This window comes from Danio rerio, chromosome 2, assembly GCF_052040795.2.
Source record: "Danio rerio strain M-AB ecotype USA chromosome 2, GRCz13ab, whole genome shotgun sequence".
Classification (NCBI taxonomy): Eukaryota; Metazoa; Chordata; class Actinopteri; order Cypriniformes; family Danionidae; genus Danio; species Danio rerio.
The window spans coordinates 33,880,001-33,901,591 of record NC_141022.1 but is presented as its reverse complement, the minus strand read 5'-3'; the positions used below and the strand labels follow the sequence as shown (position 1 = coordinate 33,901,591).

At 36.0% G+C, this 21,591-nt stretch overlaps 1 protein-coding gene and 1 long non-coding RNA gene across 11 annotated transcripts in view; both read right to left on the bottom strand.

The window, feature by feature from the left end:
* Positions 1–3,126: 3,126 nt before the first annotated feature.
* Positions 3,127–21,591, bottom strand: part of ankrd33bb (ankyrin repeat domain 33Bb) — a 31,219-nt gene continuing 12,754 nt past the window's right edge. The window contains exons 3-5 of one of the 2 annotated variants that reach the window (XM_087240987.1): positions 9,721–9,850; positions 6,230–6,370; positions 3,127–6,097 (exon numbers count right to left, since the gene is read on the bottom strand). In XM_087240987.1, coding sequence (XP_087097113.1) covers positions 5,277–6,097; positions 6,230–6,370; positions 9,721–9,850 — 1,092 coding nt within the window. In that variant the 3' untranslated portion in view covers positions 3,127–5,276. Of the gene's footprint in view, positions 6,098–6,229; positions 9,395–9,670; positions 9,851–21,591 lie in introns of both variants that reach the window. The other variant, XM_087240988.1, reaches the window with a different exon arrangement.
* Positions 16,296–19,616, bottom strand: LOC147846403 (uncharacterized). Of its 9 annotated transcripts, none has more exons than XR_015478631.1 (8): positions 19,581–19,616; positions 18,751–18,902; positions 18,278–18,333; positions 17,291–17,475; positions 17,099–17,206; positions 16,967–17,026; positions 16,701–16,875; positions 16,296–16,604 (listed from the first exon to the last, which is right to left on the bottom strand). It is a non-coding gene; the product is annotated as an uncharacterized LOC147846403 (long non-coding RNA). The 9 variants fall into 9 exon arrangements; XR_015478637.1 differs by having other exon boundaries at positions 16,967–17,023; positions 17,291–17,393; XR_015478632.1 differs by having other exon boundaries at positions 16,967–17,023; positions 18,282–18,333.

The window sequence follows — 21,591 nt, the reverse complement described above, 5'->3', positions numbered from 1 at the left end:
CAACCTCTTAACTGTTTTTTTGCTGAATCTGTTCAAATTGCTTATCACTGCAAATCTCGTCACATAGCATTAGGACATGGGGTTGCAATGTAACCAACTTTCCTAATGCTTATGCTTGATATTTATGTTATTATCTAATTAATAACCACCTCAAGCGGAACTCTGAATCTGCGTCTGATTTCAGAGTCTGCTACTGTCCACCAGAGGTTGCATTTCAGTCGCTGGATGCATGCTTTGAGAGCCTTCATGACTGAATGAATCAAATATACGGTTTTCCACAAAGGCAACCCTGGGTGCTGAAATATAATTGGCTAACTGGCATTGGGCAGGTTTGGTGTCAAAAACTTACATACACCACCTTGAAAACTTTTAGTTCATTTTTATGCTCAAACATACACACTACAAACTGACATTCAAAAGGTGAAAGAAGCATAATAGGACCCCTTTAAATATACTGCATATGAACTAGGGTTTCATCCAGACCAATTCCTCTTTTATTTTACAAAGATTTACCAGACACTTTAACAGCACAGATATTTTATCGGTTTACCACATTTTTGTGTTCCAGACATCAACACATAAGAGATTTCTGTTACCTTGTACTGCCTTGAGTTTTCCATTTATTGTATTTTTGATAGAATTCCTAGATAGCCATCAAAGGCCAGGCGAGCAAGCCATGAGCTCCTGTTAGGGTTTCATCACGACTGTTTCATTACCATTTTCCCCACAGAGAGCCATCTTGACATTGACAGGGTATGTGCTTCTCACGTTGTCCTGAGAGCCAGTTTGTAATATAAAAAAGTGTGACAGGCGCTAAACGACATCCCCAGCCTACAGCTCTGAAACACCAAGCCTTTCACATCCATTTGTGTTTAATCTCATCAATGCTAATATATGAGAAAGTATCAATCGATACAAGACCATAGAAATGCAGTGATGCTGTTGGTTTGTATTGCTAATTTACAATACGTACGGTACAAGATTAAACATGGTAATTGAAAACATGCATTTTGAGAGCTGAAATGGCCACATGTCTGGATTGTGTGTTTTGGGAACATGAAGACTTACTTGACTGAACAGATGTCAGACTGACCCCTACTGGTGATGTATTTCGCAGTTCACTCGGCATTGCTGGAAAAGATGCACTGCTGTAAAATGATTTCATTTGACATCATCATTGAAATTTGTAAAGAAACATTTTGATAACAAAAGGTAGATCTTCTATCTAGACCAGAGATGCCCAAACTTTTACTTATGGAGGGCCAAAAATCAAACTGGATTGAGGCTAGTGGGCCCAAAGTAAATCAAGTTGCCATGGGTAATTTCCCAGTTTATTTAATAATGTTTAGAAATGACTAGAAAAAGTTGCTTTATATTAACTAATACAGATTTTTTTTATATTGAATAAAACAATAAAATCAAAACAATCTCATTTATTACAGAATTACACTACTTTTTGCCTTGATTTGCTCTCCAGTGTTTTCTGCATAGTCCTATATCTGTTGAGTGACAGAATTTACATTTTTAAATAATCAGATTCATTTACAACATTTAATTGAAACATTTTATTTGAGTTCGCTTTTTTTTTTTGTAGCTCAGCAATAACACAAACAAAAAAGCTTACGTCAAATTAGAAATAACGATCTCTGTGTTAAAGACGTTCGTCCCAACCCTCTCCATCATACTCACTTCTCCTCAATGATGGGATGGTGGGCCAAATCAAAGGTTACAATGGGCATCTCTGATCTAGACAATAGAAGTTAGGCATACTGTAAGATTAAAAATCTACTATGTCTATACGATCTGTGTAAAATTGTTTATATTTGATTTCTATAAAAACAAAATTAATTTAGGGTAAAGTTTTATTTTATTTAATGTGCTTCATTTTTATAAAAACATTATTTTATTACAATATTGTAAAATACCATGCTCCAGATTCAACAGTGATATGTGTGTGTGCACCCACTTCAAATGTTATCACTCGATTGAATGGGCATTAATCAGTGGTTATCAGCTCATAGATATGGGCCAATAGGCACCTTCTGCGCCACTAGGCTCAGAAAGCTGTTATCTTCCATTTACATGGTTAATAAGCTATACTATTAGACAAGACTTCAGATCCAGATCTGTTTTTATATAACTGTGATGGTTAGGTTTGGAGTTGGGGTAGAGGTAGACGCTAATAAAATACAACTAATGGAATTAAATTGAATAAATAATATAAATAATTCTCGTTGACTTCCGGTCGCAGCCGTATGTGATCTACAGCTGATTAACCATGTGGATGGGTGATAAAAGCCTTCTTCAAAGCCCCACCCCCCCCCTTGAATTTTGTTTGCTTTTTTTAAATATTGTGCAAATGATTTTTAACAGAGCAAGGAAATTTTCACAGCATGTCTGAAAATATTTTTTCTTCTGGAGAAAGTCTTAATTGTTTTATTTTGGCTAGAATAAAAATAATTTATAATAATAATAATTTAAAAAAAAAAACATTTTAAGGTCAAAATTATTAGCCCCTTTAAGCTATATATATTTTTCGATAGTCTACAGAACAAACCATCATTATACAATAACTTTCCTAATTACCCTATCCTGCCTAGTTAACCTAGTTAAGCCTTTAAATGTCACTTTAAGCTGTATAGAAGTGTCTTGAAAAGTATCTAGTCAAATATTATTTACTGTCATCATGGCAAAGATAAAATAAATCCTTTATTAAAAATTATTTCTATCCATATTTCTATCCATTATTAAAAATATGTAGAAAAAAATCTCTGTTAAACAGAAAGTGTGCGTGTGTGTGTGTGTGTGTGTGTGTGTGTGTGTGTGTGTGTGTGTGTGTGTCCATTACTGTAGCAGTGGTGTGGACTTTCATATTGTCATAGGAGTAGACCGATTATTATAGTTATTAACAGCATATATACTGACTTTACTGTACTTAGGTGAAAATGAGGCTGTAAGGACAACTTTCAAAACTTGCTTTATTATTTTACTACAAGCGTTATGGAGAAGATAGTTGAAAATATGCATTGAACATCGTATATTTATATCACCCACTTCATTCCTGTCAAAAATGAAGTATTTACTAGTGAAGTTCCACCTAACACATGACAAGTTCTATGAACATGCTTGATAAATAAGTTTATTTATTGTTTATCGAGTCTTTATATAACACTCCCTTTTACAAGTTCAGTCTTTTAGTGCAATATAAAAAAGAAAAAAGATTACTGTGCAACATATTTCAAGTAATGACTTGGCTCAAGAAAATTATAATAAAAAGAGCAAAAAAAAAAACTTTAAATACACTATGCATAATGCCAAACATTTTGGGACACCCCTCTGAATCAATGAATTCAGGTGTTCCAATCACTTACATGGCCACAAGTGTATATATAATGTCTATCCAGGCTGCTTCTTTAAACATATGTGAAAGAATGGGTCACTCTCAGGAGCTCAATGAATTCAAGTGTGGCAGCATGAGGTTGCAACCTCTGAAATACTGTAAGTACATTTATGGAATTTCCTCACTACTAAATATTCTACAGCCAACTGTTAGTGGTTATATAACAATTTGGAAGCAACTGGGAATAACAGCAACTTAGGCCACATTAAAATCACAGAAAGAGGTCACAGTGCACAGTAGTGGCCAGATTTCTGCATAGTCAATAGCTTCAGACATCCAAAATGTGTGTGGCCTTCAGATTATCTCAAAAAGAGCTTGGAAGGGAATAGCTTCTCATAGCCAAGCAGCTGCATCCAAGCCTTACATCACTAAGTGCACTGCAAAGACTTGGATAGTGTAAAGCACACCACCATTGGACTCTAGAGCAGTGAAGACTTTTTTTTGGAGTGACAAATCACACGTCTCTTTCTGGCAATCAGATAGATGAGTCTGGGTTTGGTGGTTGCCAAGAAAACGGTACTTGCCTGACTGCATTCTGCCAAGTGTAAAGTTTGTTGGAGAGAAGATTATGGTGTGGGGCTTTCTTTCAGGGGTTGGGTTTGACCCATTAGTTCCTGTAAAAGGAATAATTAAAGCTTCGGCATACCAACATTTTGCACAATTTTATGCTGCCATCTTTGATGGAACAGTTTGGAGATGGCTACTTCCTGCTCCAACATGACTGCAAAAGTCCACAAATCAATGTCTGTAAAGAGATGGATGAGTGAGTTTGGTCCTGACCTCAACCCGACAGAATCTTCAACCTTCAGGATGAATTAGAGTGGAGACTCTGAGCCAGGCCTTCTTATCAGTAGCTATGTTTCCATCCAAAGATGTGAATTAAATTTATGCGCAAAACTGGAATATTGCATATAAGCAGCGTTTTCATCCAAGTAGTCAAAATCATCACTTACTGATTAACTGGCGGCAAATATAAACAGTAAAAATGGAATTAACTGTGGAAGGAGAAGCCGTGTCAATCTTTTCTTCATTTAATAAATGACTTGTGCCTCAGATGAAGTGCCGTCATGCAGTGAATGTGTGGTGGCATTTGAAGGCATGAGACATGGAGCACAGAAGCTCTTGACAGTTCTAGAGGTAATTAATAATATAATAACACTAATACTGAAATGGTTAAGGGTTTTAGAATGACCAAAACAACATGCTCAGCCTGCTGGTATGTCCATTCACACATATTTATCACCACATGATCTCTTATAACAACAATCACATGACCTTTTTTAATGCGCATAATGGAATTTGTTTAGTATAGTGTTTCTATAAAAGTTTATGCACATGTTTTCGTATAGAATAAAAAGTTGATCCTACTTAGTTATGCCCAATTGCTTTTTATGCACATTTTTGAAACTTATGTGCATCTTGGCATTTCCATCAACCGATTTTTTTTTGCGCATATCAAAAATGCACATGAAAATAGATGGATGTAAGGTAGCTAGTGTCTGACCTCTCAAATGCACTTGTAAATAGTTGGTCAGAAATTCCCACTCCTAAACCTTATGGAAAACCTTCTCAGAAGAGTTGAAGCTCTTACCGCTGCAAAGGGTGGGCCAACTCCAAATTGAACTCTACCAAGTAAGATTGAGATGTCATTAAAGTTCCTGTGCATGTAAAGACAAATCTCCCAAAACATTTGGCAATTTAGTGCAGGTTAGATGATTAAAAATTAGTAATCATCACCAGTTAAAAAATATCAGCCAGACTATGTAATAGAATTGAGGAGTAAAAGTCCATGGCATTCTAAAAAGTGAGTAATTCTCACAGACCTGAAACCAACAGTGGAAAACCTCTGTAAAACACTAAGGCATCAAAAGCCACTTTACTTTTTCCTCCCAATAGGCAATCTCAACCTTTCCATCTGTTCAGCTTTCTTCTTCTCCTCCTTTAGAGCTTTGTACTTCCACTTAGGGATCTGTAGTTGTGCTGAATCGTTTGAACTCCTGCGTGGCGGCCGCTCTGGCATGTGTATGGGAGGAGGAGCTTTACACAGCATAACTTTAGGCACCACCATCCCAGGACGTACACTGCTCCTGCGCATCATGTGAAGGGGCAGCAGGCTGTTTCTCCTCAAGGCCACAGTAGAAGCCATAGCGACACTGTGCAGTAACTGCGGCTGCAGGCTGGCACGGCGTTCCTGCTTTTTGGGCACCAGGAGAACCCTGGAGTTCTGGAAGAGCCTCTTGTAGTTGTTGAGGCGATCGGGTCCGAGGTTCTTCAGTTCAGCCAGCCGTTGTCTGCGAAGGATATCCTGCACGGCAGGACGCCGTTTTCCTACACACGGGGGGCTGCCCGGGCACACAGTGTGGCAGGCGGTGGCTATAAGAGGACTGGCCAAGGCTGTGGTCATTCGCACAGTGTAGTCCATGACCCCTTCGTCTACAGGATTGGTCTTCATGCTGATGTTAAACATGTTACAGATACATTCCGAGAACTTCCTCCAGCAGGACTTAGGCTCCTTTGATCTGGCCACCATTTCGCTCAGCATAGGCCACCCCATGTGATAAGAGTCACAGAACTGTTCGGCACACGGTTTATCCATCAGTCTGGAAATCAGTTTGGCAGTCTCGTAGCGGCCTGTAAACAAGGCCCATTCCTGTGGTGTCAGTTTACGGCCAAAGTCTCTTGCTTCAATGTCTCCTCCTGCACAAAGAAAGACAAAGGGTTTTGTGGAGGAAAATGAATGCCCACTTGAAGGAACATAAAAGAGGATCATTATGTATGCATGAACTAAATCAGAAATCTGTATTCATTTTTCAGCTGATGATGCTGTACCTGTCATCATGAGAGACCGCACACATTCAGCTCGACCCTGCATGGCTGCTTTCATCAACGCCGTGAAGCCATGGCAGTTCCTACGCTCAGTGTCAATCCCAGGAAAATAGTTTAGCAAGTAGTGTGTAATCATACTGTGGCCTATAAATAAAAAACATTTACATTCAAACAGGCACTCTTATTCAAAGCAGAATTATTATTTCATGCATTTACATAAAATCAAATTCATTACTTTGGCATTGCTACCTTCATGATCTAGAACAGGAGTCAACCTTAGGCAATGTCCATAGGTAACTTTATGAACAGATTTTTTCGTGCCTTAATTATTTTCAAGAGTTCACACTTAGCTGATGATTGATTATAAAGCATGTTTGGCATGCTGTCCCAGGAGAGATCGCTGAGCTCATAAGATCCTCGAGCCCGGGGCTCCCTCTTGTTTGCAGGGTGAGAGAGTTTGAGACCAGGTAGATCTTGAGGACTCCCCTGTTTATTTATGGCTAATGACAAATTAGAGATTGCTATGAAGAGATTAACTGCTGACTAAGAGCTCATCTATGGTGCCAACTTACTTTGGTCAATTTACTTATGTTACATGTCTTTGGACGGTGGAAAAAACTGAAAAACCCTGGGGCAACCCACGCGAGCATGGTTGAACATGCAAACTCTGCTCAGAAACGTTGACTAGCCTGGTAAAAACTTGAACCAGTGACTCTTGCTGTAAGGCAACAGTGCTAACCCCTGGGTTGCCGTGCCCTATAAAGAAAAAGGGAGAAGGAGTAGAAGGCGGGATTCATCAAGATGAAGATAACTGAGGTAAGAAACTCTAGTTATTTATGGTGACTTGAGAATCATCTGATTGGTGAATCATGTGTTAGCTAATGCGGGACCAGCTGTGGTCAATCATAAGCATGTGATCCTCTCGACATTAGTATTCACATAAGTAAGTTACATATAAAGTCAAGGCAAAATCGCGAACAGAGGCAAACTATCACCATGCTGCACAAAATGATTGGGAGTGTGGCACATTTGCTGCCTGGATTTCACCTCATTTGCTTCTATCACATTTGATGTGAACCCAGCAGCGTTGGTCAGTCAGAAAGCAGAAAACAGCATGTATGATGAAATAATGAGGCAAAAACACACGACCACACTGTGACTGAAGTTTCTGAAAATTTTCACCCTGGCAAAGATTTCAGTTTTCACAAGGTTTGGGTTTTAGTCACCTGTGCAGTCACCTGCGTGTAGGCCAAACCACTTAGAAAAAAAAATAGTGTTTTGAACATTTTTGTTTGTGTGAACAGGGTCTCAGTTCTTGCAGAGCTGCAGCCCCACAGGGTTTAGTTCCAACAGAGCTGTAGTTTCTAAATACATCTGAAGGTATTCATTAGTTTGGTCAGTTGTGTTTAATAACGGATGAATATAAATGGATCAAGACTGTGGTCCACCAGGATTAGAATTTGACACATTCTCTACAGCAGTAGTGCTCAATTACATTCACGGAGCCACCCAACACTGTTTGTCCTCTTAGTCAAACATCAATTCACTAGCAGAGACTCCAAGACCTAAAATAGTTTTGTGAGACAAATGTATAATCCAGTGAGAGTTGCAGTAAAACTGCTCTACAGCATTAGGAGCTGTTAAATTACATGTATCGCATCTTTTAACATGCGTAAGTTCATTTTTTTTTTCATGTGGCTTGTGTGCACAAACAGGAAGCAAAAAAGGAGTTGAAAACATCTCAACTTTTCAGAAAGCTGCAAGTGCACCATGAGTCATGTGACTAGAACTGACAAATCCGCACATTTCAGTAAAAACAGTGGACTAATTACCTCAGACAAACGTAACGCACACAAACACTGCAGTGCTTTTATCCGAGCTGCAGCAATGGTTTGTACAGCCATATCACCCTGCAGCCCAAGACCGGTTACTCACTGAAGCTAAGCAGGGCTGAGCCTGGTCAGTACCTGGATGGGAGACCACTAGGGAACACTAGGTTGCTGTTGGAAGTGGTGTTAGTGAGGCCAGCAGGTGGCGCACAACCTGTGGTCTGTGTGAGTCCTAATGCCCCAGTAAAAGTGAAGGGGACACTATACTGTCAGTGGGTGCTGTCTTTCGGATGAGACATTAAACCGAGGTCCTGACTCTCTGTGGTCATTAAAAATCCCATGGCACTTCTCGTGAAAGAGCAGGGGTGTCCTGGCCAAAGTCCCTCTATCGGCCCTTATGATCATGGCCTCCCAATCATCCCCTTCCACCGAATTGGCTGTATCACTGTCTCTCTACTCCACCAATAGCTGGTGTGTGGTGAGCGCACTGGCGCCGTTGTCCTGTGGCTGCCGTCGCATCATCCAAGTGGATGCTGCACACTGGTGGTGGTGTGGAGAGACCCCCCTCATGCTTGTGAAGCGCTTTGGGTGTATGGCCATACACAATAAATGCGCAATATAAATACACATACACATTGTTAGTTTGTTGTCTTCAGAGTGAATGGTTGATGATGCCTAGCACCAACAGACACCACAGGAGCGTAAATGTTGAAATTGGTGAGAAAAGTAAAGCACTTCCTGCTTTCCACATGCTTTTTAGATGCAATTTGTGAACTGCACTTTAAGCAGTCCCTTAATCAGGTGCTTCTGTGGGGTAACGTGTGCAATAACTGGAGTGACCAACTAGGAATATGTTGGAATATTCTAGGATGAAAATGCCAAGATTTATTTCTGAATGTGAAAGAAGGCTCCATTTTCATCTTTGGGATGTGTTGGAGTAGACAGTAGACACCTCGGGGTTCGATAGTGGGGTGCTTTCATTATCAAGGTCTTGGCCAAAAATAAATTAAAGTCTTGATGGAAATGAACTGTGACATTGAGGGTTGATGAAATGATGCCATGAAGATGGGGTCCAGGTAAATTGGTCTTTCACCAAGACTGATAGACCTTGGCATTGTCATCCTGGAATATGACCATGGTATACATCTTGTGACGCAGTTGTTTAAAAAGTAAGAAGCTACACACTGTATCAGCTTGAGTTAAAAAGAACTGATATAACAAGCCAGAAACATAATAATCATTGCAGTAATGATCCAATCGTAGACACTTTCTTGCTTAAATCCAGGGCTGGCAATGTATATACACTTAGAGCAGTCAAATAAAGACCTATTGGGATATACTAAAGCAGGTCGCACACCAGAAGCGCCATGTATTTTAGAATTCTAAACATAGGTTTCTATCAGGATACACACACCGGCACCGCAAGTCGGCGGCTGTCGGCGGCGCCCGGCGACGGCTCAGGACGCAGTTCATTTTTCAGCCGCGCCACAGAGCGCCATCTGATTAGTTTCATGTTAAATATCCTTCGAATGTGCGCGTCTGGTGTGTGATACTTTAAACTGTCATGTGCGCGCCGTGTCGCGGCGCCGAGCGGCGCTCCTGGTGTGCGACCTGCTTAAGGGTTGTTAGGTGTATTGCCTTTAATAACTGATTCCCCTCACTTACCTGCTTGTGCAGCATTAATGAGAGCTGTATTCCCTTCATTATCCTGCCAATTCACGTCCACATGTGGGCACTGGGACAGTGCAATGACCACATCCACGTAGCCCTGGTAACACGCCACTATCAGACCTGTCTGTTAAGCAGAGAGGAAAAATATGAGCCATCTCAGCAGTCATTTACTTGAATGTCCATCATTACTGAAAAAGAAGGTGTTTAACGTGCAAAACTGCAGAGGCACTGAAGCGCTTGAACCCTGCTATAGAGCAGTTCATTCAAGGCCAACACATTCTCACTCCCAACTCGTCACATACTGACGCTTGGTCAGGAACCCTTGGCGTCAGTTATTGACGCACAGGGTACCCCTTTAGCGTCATATTTAGACGTGCAGGGATTCCCTATAGAATCTGTGCCTGAGCCTGAGGCGTCATATGGAGACGCTGGAGGCTCGTATAATTACCAATAGATGTCAACGCAATTTTTAAAACCTGATTTACGCCTTGTTATCTTAGTTTTCTTATTTTAAAAATATGTAATTTTTATTTTGTTCATGAAAAGCGTCTGTAAACGGGGTCGAAACTACTGTATGAATAAACTTCGGCCCACGTGACATCCCTTCACGGTGAGTTTAACGCCGCTCTGCTATTGGTCAAACTGCATCAGCGGTGAGTTCTCAGATGAGTTCAACTGTCAACATTAAATATTACGTTAATGCTGCATAATATATTTTTATTGGAGATTAGTTGGTGTTTATAAATATGTTATCATTTACTTTATATTTAATGAGTGAAAATATATTCGGTTGTCCAGTTTAGGGTAACTATGCCTAATAAAACTTTGATTCATTCATATTATTTATTATTTACTTTATTATTTTACTTTAAAAAAATATTAAATTTCAAGTACTAAGTTTAAAAATGTTTTCAGCTGATATTTTTCATTTTAAATTATTTATTAAAGTTGGGGTCATTGTATGTGGCGATCTATTTTTTACAGTCTATGCTCGCTATCCCAAGGTTCATTGCGATCCCAAGGTTCACTGCGGTTTTCCACAAGGTAAGTAAAAAGTAAACAAATAAACACGATTTGTTGATAAAGCATGTACTGTAAACTAGCGACGTTATCTAATTACATCAAGTTCATTTATTAAAATCATATTTTTCTCACATATAACGTTGGTCATGCATTAGAACAATATACATTTTAAGATAAGGAACAGTGTAACCAGATTGTTGTTTTCCACAATAGAATTCGTGCAAAATCTATATATAATATGCAATATGCAACTCTAATTATACAAATGTATTCGTAATTGTTTTAATATTAAAGAACATCAAGTGTTTCCAAAGGTTTATTGTAAAAACAATTATTTTCCATGCCTTAAAACAAACACACACACACACACACACACACACACACACACACACACACACACACACACACACACACACACATATATATATATATATATATATATATATATATATATATATAGCATAACAAAAGCTCAAGTATAACTTAAGCTGATGTATGTCACACAATGAATATCTTACACTATTACCAGTACAATTTGGCCTTTACCAATTTATTTAATAAAATAAAGAATCTATCATCTCTAAATTGTGGTAAAGAGGCACAACAAGCTGTCTTCTTTTCAAATATTATGTCAGTCAGGATGGTAATGGTAAAACTCAAGGATTACCTTGCACCTTCTCAGAAATGTACCATTGATCAAATGTATTGCAAGTGGCTGGATTGTTTTTAACACAAGCAACGTTTTTTTAAATCATTATCTTAAACAGATTAAGGCTCATTTTGGACTACACTTACATTACTTTACAACTGCTTAATGCAGTACTGATGTATCTAGTAGTTTAGTGGGTTTAACTAATGTCACATCTGTTTTTATTCATTTCAGATGCAGAAACTTTTGACATATGAATTTATCTTGACTAAGGGTAATGTTTTTGTTCAGAATTAATCATTATTTAAAATCATTGTATTTTCTTTGTTATTATGTACAGATTTTAAAAGAATGTACTTTCTTTTAATAAAGAACTCTTCACAGCACTGCAGCTAAACAGTCACAACCTCACAGAGCTGCACAACTGCCCCACTCAGATCAGTGTTGAAGCTGGAACCTCATCTTGTGTACAGCAAAGGCAGAGCTGAAAATTCACTGTTTGTCTTGTATTGTGTGGTAAGTCATAGTTTTATTAATTTTTTTATTTTATTGCAACACTAAGTTGTCCATTCTGTGGCCAATATGATATAAAGGGCCTAAAATGGGACTGACGTGATCATTGTTTTGATTTCTAGATAAGTACTCATGGGGCTACACATGCAGCTGAAGTTAGCTTCATTGAGTAGGACATTTCTTTCAGTATACTCTTAAAGAGATTCACCCAAAAATGAAAATTCTGTCATTATTGACTCATCCTTCACTTGTTCCAAATATGTCTGACTTGCTTACTTCAGTTAAACACAAAAAAATTATATTTTAAAGAAAGATGAAAACCTGCAAACATTAACTTCCATAGTATTTGTTTTTTCCTACTATGTATGTCAATGTTTTCAGCTTTCCAGCTTTCTTCAAAAAACTTCCTTCATGTTCAACACAAAGTAACTTGGAAGTTTTTAAAAAAGGTTTACAACCACTTAAAGGAGAGTAAATAGTGAACTGTTCCTTTAACCCAATCTAGTTGACTTTACTAGAAAATTGTATAGAAACCCAGTGGCTTAAACCCCTTACATTTTATACAAGGTACAACTTAACAGCCATACTTGAATTAAAATATTACTGTAAGTTCAAGAAGATTGTAAAGGTTCTAGGTTAATTTAAAGAGGGCTGTTTAGTTTCACCTTGTGTAAAAACATAAAGGATTTAAGGCAACATGTTTCTATGCAGTTTTCTAATAAAGTCAACTAGTTTGGGTTAAGAGTGTAATGGGTTACAGTAATAGCAGTGAATCATGCAGGCATAAAATAAATGTTTAGCCATGTAAAGCAATAAGCTTGTTATAATTTAGAAATATTTTAGGGTGGAGCACAGTATGCTGTTGTAGTTTTCATATAATTGATGAGTCAAACATGAGATGTGTTTTAAATTGCAAGACGTGAATTAACAATATGTTCATCAAGATTCAAATCTTGCATCTTATATTTTTTAAGGTTTTGGCCCAATAATACCCATATTCTGCTATTTAAAAAATCATGCTGGAATTTGTGTCAGCATTCCCTTCAATGAAAACTACAACAGTGGACATCAATGGTGATAAAAATGTATGAGAAGGATAATGGTGTTCATAATGAGAAGTGCAGTCCCTATCCTGATCTCTGAGTTTGTAGAACTGACAGATCTGCTTGGAATAAATGGAAACATGCTGGAAATGTTTAACCTATTATACAGTTAATTCAAGAGTGCCAGGTTTAATGACACTTTACATATATAAATAAATATCACTGAACTTTCTAAATGAAACCTAACACTCATTCTTTGTTCAGTAATGATGTTGTGCACTTCTAATACTTTACAGTGGCAAAACCTGGAATAACACATGGGAGCCCTCCAGGAATTGCTGACACTTTACGCCCAAGTCTCCTCATGCTAACCGGATTGCAATATGACAGTCTAGTCAGCATAAACACCTGGACTCACCAAGCACACTTTGGTTCTCAGTGTTTTGTAAAAATAGTTTTTGCTATTCTTCAGTAAATACTTGAATATGTTTTGAACTTATTCTACTTTTGATGTTTAAGTTCAGAAAGTTGTTATTATAAACATAATTTGCATTTGTCATGAACTTGACTTCTTGTTGTTGTGAAAGCTGTTTATTATGATGGCATTTCCAAAGGCATCATTTGAAAAGATTTTTTGCAGTGCAGTTTTACTTGAGCTTGACATACCAGATGTATGACATGAATAAATATCACAAAATAAATATAATAATAATAATACAAAATATACATTTCCTTCAATTATAATTGTTTTTAATCATTTATATATGTATGGTAATATATTATTGCATTAAAAACTTATAAAATATATATTTTTGGTTAAAATATATATTTTTGCATTTTTGTGTGATTTTTATTATTTATTTTTATTTGTGGCATTATAAATAAATTATAAATGTTTCATTAAAAATGTATTGTGTTTATTTGCATACTCATTTACAATGAACTACTATTTATACTATTTAATGGGCACTATATTTGTCATTTAAGTTTGACATATATTTATATTTGTATACCTACATGATGCAGGGTTTAGTTACAGCAAATGCTTGAAATGTTTTCAAACATGAAGCTTTTTTATTATTTTATTATTCGTTTCAAATTAAGTATACTGCCTATGATCTGGTTTTACTATGATCATTTTGCACATCAGGTTACCCCCACAAAGTAATCTCACGGTAAATATACATTTGTATTTTAATAAGACAATAAATAACATGTAATATTAATACACATTTTGATATTTAAGTTATATTATAAGGTTATAATCAACCTTCAGCCGGAAGATTACCAAATAGAGACAAAGTGTGACGTAGATTGCGACGTTGTGATTGGACTATAACTTCAAAGCCAAATTAAAAGATCCTTCGTGTTGCTAACTATGTTTTGCTAACTTTGCCACTTTACTAACAGTGTCCTTTATCAATGAGTTATCGCTGTGTTTTAAATAGTTAACGATTAACCAAGATCGTAACCCTAAACTTAACCCTAACTACACCTTTCAAGGAACTACAATTTGTAGCGCCATGTCTTTCCCCTCCCATCTATACAGCGACAAAGGATTGTGGGTAATGTAGTTTAAAGCCTTTTTGTAATAAAGTGGAACAGATACAAATTTTAATGAACTAAAGACTATCTGAATAAGGTCATTGTGCATATATTTATGACATATATGAAAGCCAGGCATAAATTTGTTATTTTACAATGAGTATTTTTTAAACAGCTTTTATTGACTTGATCAGTATATATCAGACTATTATATCCAACATTATTTATTGAACATAGCATAGGTAATAGTCTTGCTGATATTCTCTCACTCATTTCTCGTTTGAAATGTGAATACTTTTTCCTTTTCTACGGGGCTCTACTCATCCCCTTTGAGTAAAAGGGCAGTTAACCTATGTAGATGTATTATCTTCAACATGGACAAGAAATTGTATTGTCACATGTACAGTTGTGGTAAAAAAAAAAAAGCTGTAAAAATAAGCTAAACATTAGTATCCTCTTTAATTACAAGTTATTAGCAATAGTGATCTATGTTCATCACAAATGTTATGAGTTCAGAATAATATGTGTGGATGTAATTCTGTAAGTGTGTTTCATTAATGGTCATCATGTGATATTTAATTGTTTTCACTTTATTTGAAATATGGATAAAAGCTATTTTAAAATATGTAAATGTTTTTAAATAAAACCTTTTTAAAGACATGTATTTGTTTAAAAACCACTCTTTATCTGATTATTTTTACTTTCTAAATCTTCAACTGTTTGTGTAACAGTATGATTTGATGACAATGGATGAACTTTTAGTTTAATAATGATTCCACATAATGTCTTTGTCCTGCATGTGGGTTAATTTGTTAATTATTTTCTTTATGATCAAATGGTTGTAAGATTTGCTGCATTGTAAGAATCATGAAAATATTGAGAAATGAGGTAACAATGATGAAAAGATATCCTTTCAAATGCTGCGAATAGTTCAAACCTCCAAATGATTAAAAATACATAGCCATTAACCAACAAAATAAAAATGCAAACATTTAAATTATCTAAACTAGAAGTAAAATAGTTCTGTGCTGTATTTATAAGTTACTGTGTAGTTCTATGTCTACCAAAAATACATATTTCAATACATATTTTATTTTCATTCATTCATTTTCTTTTTGGCTTAGTACCTTTAACCAGGGGTCGCCACAGTGCTATGAACCGCCAACTTTTCCAGCATGTTTTTATGCAGCAGATGCTCTTCCAGCCGCAATCCATCTCTTGGAAAATATTTTATTTTTTATCTTGCATTCAATAAAACATTATACAAAGTTAATTTTTATTTTCAGAATAACAACAGTCGCACTGTTATCTCACAACAAGTGCAGCATTTTTTTGTTAGACATTCTAACATATTAATACAAATGTTTCAAAGTAAGGACAAAAATAAAAGGAGATAAATTTTTTTTTTTTTTAAGAAAAATCCATGAGGACCAAATAGATCCATCAGATCTTTGATGTAAATCATAGGTTAATTTGTTCAGAGGTAGAAGTCTGGTTGCCTGACTCAGCCACATATTGACTGGAGGTATCTGAGCAGTTGACCATAATAATGTACATTTTTTGCCCAAGTATATGCAAAAATTAAATTTATTATAAAAATGTATCATAAAATTAATATTTTAAAAGCTCTTAATGTCACTTAATGTAATGATTTCATTTTAATATAGAGTTCCTTAAATCGTTATATGTTGTAAGCAGTTAGGCATACAATAATGGTCTTAATTTACAACACTGATTGATTTTAGAGGAATGCTTACATACTGTACATATCTATGTATTTAAAAAAAAAAAGACAATTTGGTTATAGATGATGACAATTTTATTTAATTTTTTACAGATTTTATTACATGCTTTAGATTCAGGGTTAAGGTCATCCTCTTCTGGATTACAGTAAAAGAAAATCCACAGTCAATGTCATACTCATCAGCTGGAGCTTTATTTTAAAAAAATCTATGTTCTCTGCTCCAGCCAAAACTTGCAGGTACCTTGCAGGTCTCTAGATTGCACCATCGTATTGTTGTTTATTTCTCAGTTATTTTGTTGCTTTTTGAGAATGATGATCCATAGACCTTTTAACCCCTCTTCGTTAAGGCCACATGTCGAATCTTAAAAGAAGAACACAACAACATAAAAATATATTAATATCCTTTGGTCTGGGTAACCTTATGCTTATGTCTGTGCCAAAAATTACAAATACATACCAGTACTTTTCAGTAGCAAACAAGCAGGAAAGTTATTTGAAAGAACCAGGATGAGTTGAAAGGTATTTATAGTGGTTGGCCATCTCTGCCACAAGAATCCACTGCTTCTCCTGAAGAATCCTGACTAGCAGGATGATGTTGAACACCCTCCTCTTTGTTGCTGGGTCAGCAGAGTCTGAAATATATTTATAAAAAGAAAGTTGTATAACAAGGATTATACGTCAACTTTTAAAGAATCAACACTGACAGAAGTCTAGTGTACATACCATGCAATATGACGAAGACATCCACATCACTTCTTCTTTTTGTTGTCTTTGCTTCTGCTACTGAAAAAAAATGACAGTAATAGTAACACAATTTTTCATGACTACATGTAATATTAATAAGAATTTCCTCACCCTCTGCCCACTCCTCTACATCACAGACCAAAGTCTTCCAATTGGTTTCCAGTCACTGCCAGTTTCATGGATTCTGTTTTGCAACTTGCTTTGCAGAGCTGTTGCAGTCTACAATGATAAGCAATCAAAAATCACAATACTATTTAAATAGGTTACTGAACAACTAAAACAAATTCAACTGGATATCGTTACCTTCTGATATCAACAGGTCAGCGAGATGGCCAAATTGTTGAATATCTGCTAATTCCAGCACATGACCATGAGAGTTACAGTAGCATGTCTGGTCACTGCAATCCTATAGAAGAAATATTGCACTGTTCAACCTCCTTCCCAAAAGTAAAACCAGGCATATCCTGGTATGCCTCACTCCATTTCACCTGGTTAACATATACAAACAAACAAACAAACAAATAAATAAATAAGTAAACCAATAAGTTTTGGCATTTACTTGTAGATCAGTTTAAGACAATTACATAGTTCATCTATCTCAGATATAAACTCATGTGCTTAGGCATGAAACACACTAAAATCATGGGCTTAAAGATGGTGCTGAAACTTTGGACAGCTTTTTGCAACTCTTTGGAGGTAGTGTCATTAGTTGATGTAGTCCACAAATCTTCCTGTCAATTCTTAATCCTTAGCTGTAAATAAACCTTCAAAAATGCCAGTGTTTGAAAAAGGAATGAAACAGTACAGAACAAGTGCATAACAGTTTATATCTTCTAATCTAATTTTCTTAGGTGAACATCACAGAGCTGTTTTCTTGTTAATTTAGTTTCAACACATACAGTTTAAAGTACCTCGTGCATTCTTGAAATGGTTATGCTTATGGTTCATATCTACTTAAATTGGCAGTATATCTAGTGTGGAAGCAGAACAGATCAAGCTCTTCCTTGCAAATACTATCCACCTTGTATTGCACAGACTCCCACTCAAGAATATCTCAGAAAAATGTCTGCTGAGAACTTAGCAGTCCATTAAAAATAATTATACCAACATCTTTTCCACCAATGGAAAGAATATAAAAATACTTTAGGATATATTAATACTTGCATGACCAAATCTGAGATAAAAAGGCCATCAGTATGCCTTAGTTTAAATAAAACCAAATTTTTACTCTAGCCCACTGTCACCTAGGTCTACAGATACAGGGACTAATGGAAACAATGAAGTACACACTGACAGTCACTGGAGCAAGGCCCTCTCACAGTTGGGAAGATTGGAGTTCCTATGAGCTGTACCAGATAAAAACAACAAAAAAATGTACATTTATAACATTTCTAACTTATCCTAAGACTAGTAGACAAGCAGCATAAGCAGTTCTAATTTCCTAAACCCCAATGTGGGCAGTTGATGGCCTATAAGGTGTCATAAAATCAGACAAAACAAAATACTTTCTGAAAAAGAAAAAAAATGGTTGGCCACTATCAACACCCAGAACAATTAGTTTTAAACAGTTAGGCCACAATATTTTGTGAGCTTATGCTGTAGTTTTTTAATGTTTGTCATAAACAATAGTAATAGTAAAACTAATGCGTTTCTTTCTGTTATTACAATAGTAGTGAAAGAATAAATGCATTTTATCTCATACAATCACATATGCCTAAACAATGTAGATATTTAATATACATGGAATGAAAAACTTCACTAACCCTTGACTGATTCCAGAGTGGTCTTGGCCTTCCTTACATGGTGGTGCTTCCTGCAGATCACCAAGTTGTCATCAAAACTTGAGCTTATAATTGAGATCTTGATGATAAATCTGAGTATTGAGGAATCACTCATGGTGATAGGCAGAAACAGGCTGAAAGACACAAGAATTAATCAAACAAATATAAATGTGTTAACAGAGATAGAGAGAGAGACAAGTGCAATTTAACATATAAACATGGGTAAAGTGATTTTACTTTTTGCTTATTAGAAAACAAAATTGGATTTTTAAAGAAATCTAAAGAACCTGAAAAGAGCAAAGAAAAAATATTCATATCTGAACAGTGAACACCTTATAATGTACACCTGTATATATATATGTGTGTGTGTGTGTGTGTGTGTGTGTGTGTGTGTGTGTGGTAGATTAAGCTATTTTTTTGTTTAGTTTTGTGTTGTACAATGAATAAAATGTGCTCAGACGGGCAAAATTTCTGCCTTTTTCCTTTAAAGGCATGAAAAATAATTGTTTTTACAATAAACCTTTGGAAACACTTGATGTTCTTTAATATTAAAACAATTACGAATACATTTGTATTATTAGAGTTGCATATTGCATATTATATATAGATTTTGCACGAATTCTATTGTGGAAAACAATCTGGTTACACTGTTCCTTATCTTAAAATGTATATATTGTTCTAATGCATGACCAACGTTATATGTAAGAAAAATATGTTTTTAATAAATGAACTTGATGTAATTAGATAACGTCGCTAGTTTACAGTACATGCTTTATCAACAAATCGTGTTTATTTGTTTACTTTTTACTTACCTTGTGGAAAACCGCAGTGAACCTTGGGATCGCAATGAACCTTGGGATAGCGAGCATAGACTGTAAAAAATAGATCGCCACATACAATGACCCCAACTTTAATAAATAATTTAAAATGAAAAATATCAGCCGAAAACATTTTTAAACTTAGTACTTGAAATTTAATATTTTTTTAAAGTAAAAAAATAATAAATAATATGAATGAATCAAAGTTTTATTAGGCATAGTTACCCTAAACTGGACAACCGAATATATTTTCACTCATTAAATATAAAGTAAATGATAACATATTTATAAACACCAACTAATCTCCAATAAAAATATATTATGCAGCATTAACGTAATATTTAATGTTGACAGTTGAACTCATCTGAGAACTCACCGCTGATGCAGTTTGACCAATAGCAGAGCGGCGTTAAACTCACCGTGAAGGGATGTCACGTGGGCCGAAGTTTATTCATACAGTAGTTTCGACCCCGTTTACAGACGCTTTTCATGAACAAAATAAAAATTACATATTTTTAAAATAAGAAAACTGTGATAATAGGCGTAAATCAGGTTTTAAAAAGTTTGTTGACATCTATTGGTAATTATACGAGCCTCCAGCGTCTCCCTATGACGCCTCAGGCTCAGGCACAGATTCTATAGGGAATCCCTGCACGTCTAAATATGACGCTAAAGGGGTACCCTGTGCGTCAATAACTGACGCCAAGGGTTCCTGACCAAGCGTCAGTATGTGACGAGTTGGGAGTGAGAACGTGTTGTCAAGGCTAGAGATTGTAGAATGGTGAGATTCCACACACATCTCCAGAGAGACTTTTCGGTCAGAGGCGTATTGCTTTGGTGGTCTCACTGATGAGGTCGATAAACTCAAGATCTTCAGAATAAATTGGTGTCAACTGGTGTTTTGCAGAAGCATAATTAGATTGGCAAGCATATCATATAGTTAGATCAGTCAGTATTGCTGCACATTTCTATGAAAGGATCATTTATGTGCTTTTCTGAGCCCATATGAAAGAAAAATAACAGTGTCGAAGTGCAAATAGACCCTCAAATTGGTAAAGGCTGTTTACACTATAGCTTCAAAAAAGACTCATTTACGACAAGAACCTAAAAAATAATTAAATAAATAATTAAAACAATAACTATTTTAGTGTACACACATACATACAAAAATGTTTAAAGTCTGCACATGAAGGCTAACATATGGAACAGAAAAAGCAGACCAACAATGATTAAAAACACCAGAGCTCACAACAGGTCTGTCTTTAAATGATGAAAATCAATGTACTTATGGAGAAAATTAAAGGAGTTTCACTTTTAACACCCAACTGTTAAATTCTATGGGAAAACAATCAAATAAGCGACTCTTTATTTGATTGATTGCTCATGTTGTGGTTAATTACTTGCAATGATTGAACAGTTTTAGCTTATTGAACAAAAAACACACTAAGACTCTAAATTACAATCATTTTAATCTGCTATACAATGGAGTATTATGTGTAAAGTGTAACAGATAAGTGAAATAACCTGTACATCTGAACACATACAAACACTGTGTACTAAACGCTGTGTCATACTTAAAATCACAAGCAATTCAGCTAATCTAAACGACACTAATGAGCGTGGAGAACTAGAAAATAAAAACAACTGCGTGAGGTCAGAGGCAATTGCTGTAACAGCACAGAGCATCTCCCTTTTCTTGTGCGTCTCCAGATTGTGAGTGATTATAGTGCACTACAGGCAGATGGTAAGCCCCATAAAGACTATTAGCTAAGATTTAGTATGGAGTTCCCTCTGGGCTCAGAGCACTTGTCTGTTGGCATTTATGGTGCTAAGCTCTAGAATATCAAGAAACTGAATGATTATTGCTAGAATGAAACTGATGCGCTGCTCAAGAAATAAAGAGAAAGACTTGTCGTCTGCATTTATTTCAGTTATCTAGGCTCTTTTGGAAATACTGGACTGTCCTGCTTTACATGATTTTAGAAGACTTTTTTATGAAATTAGC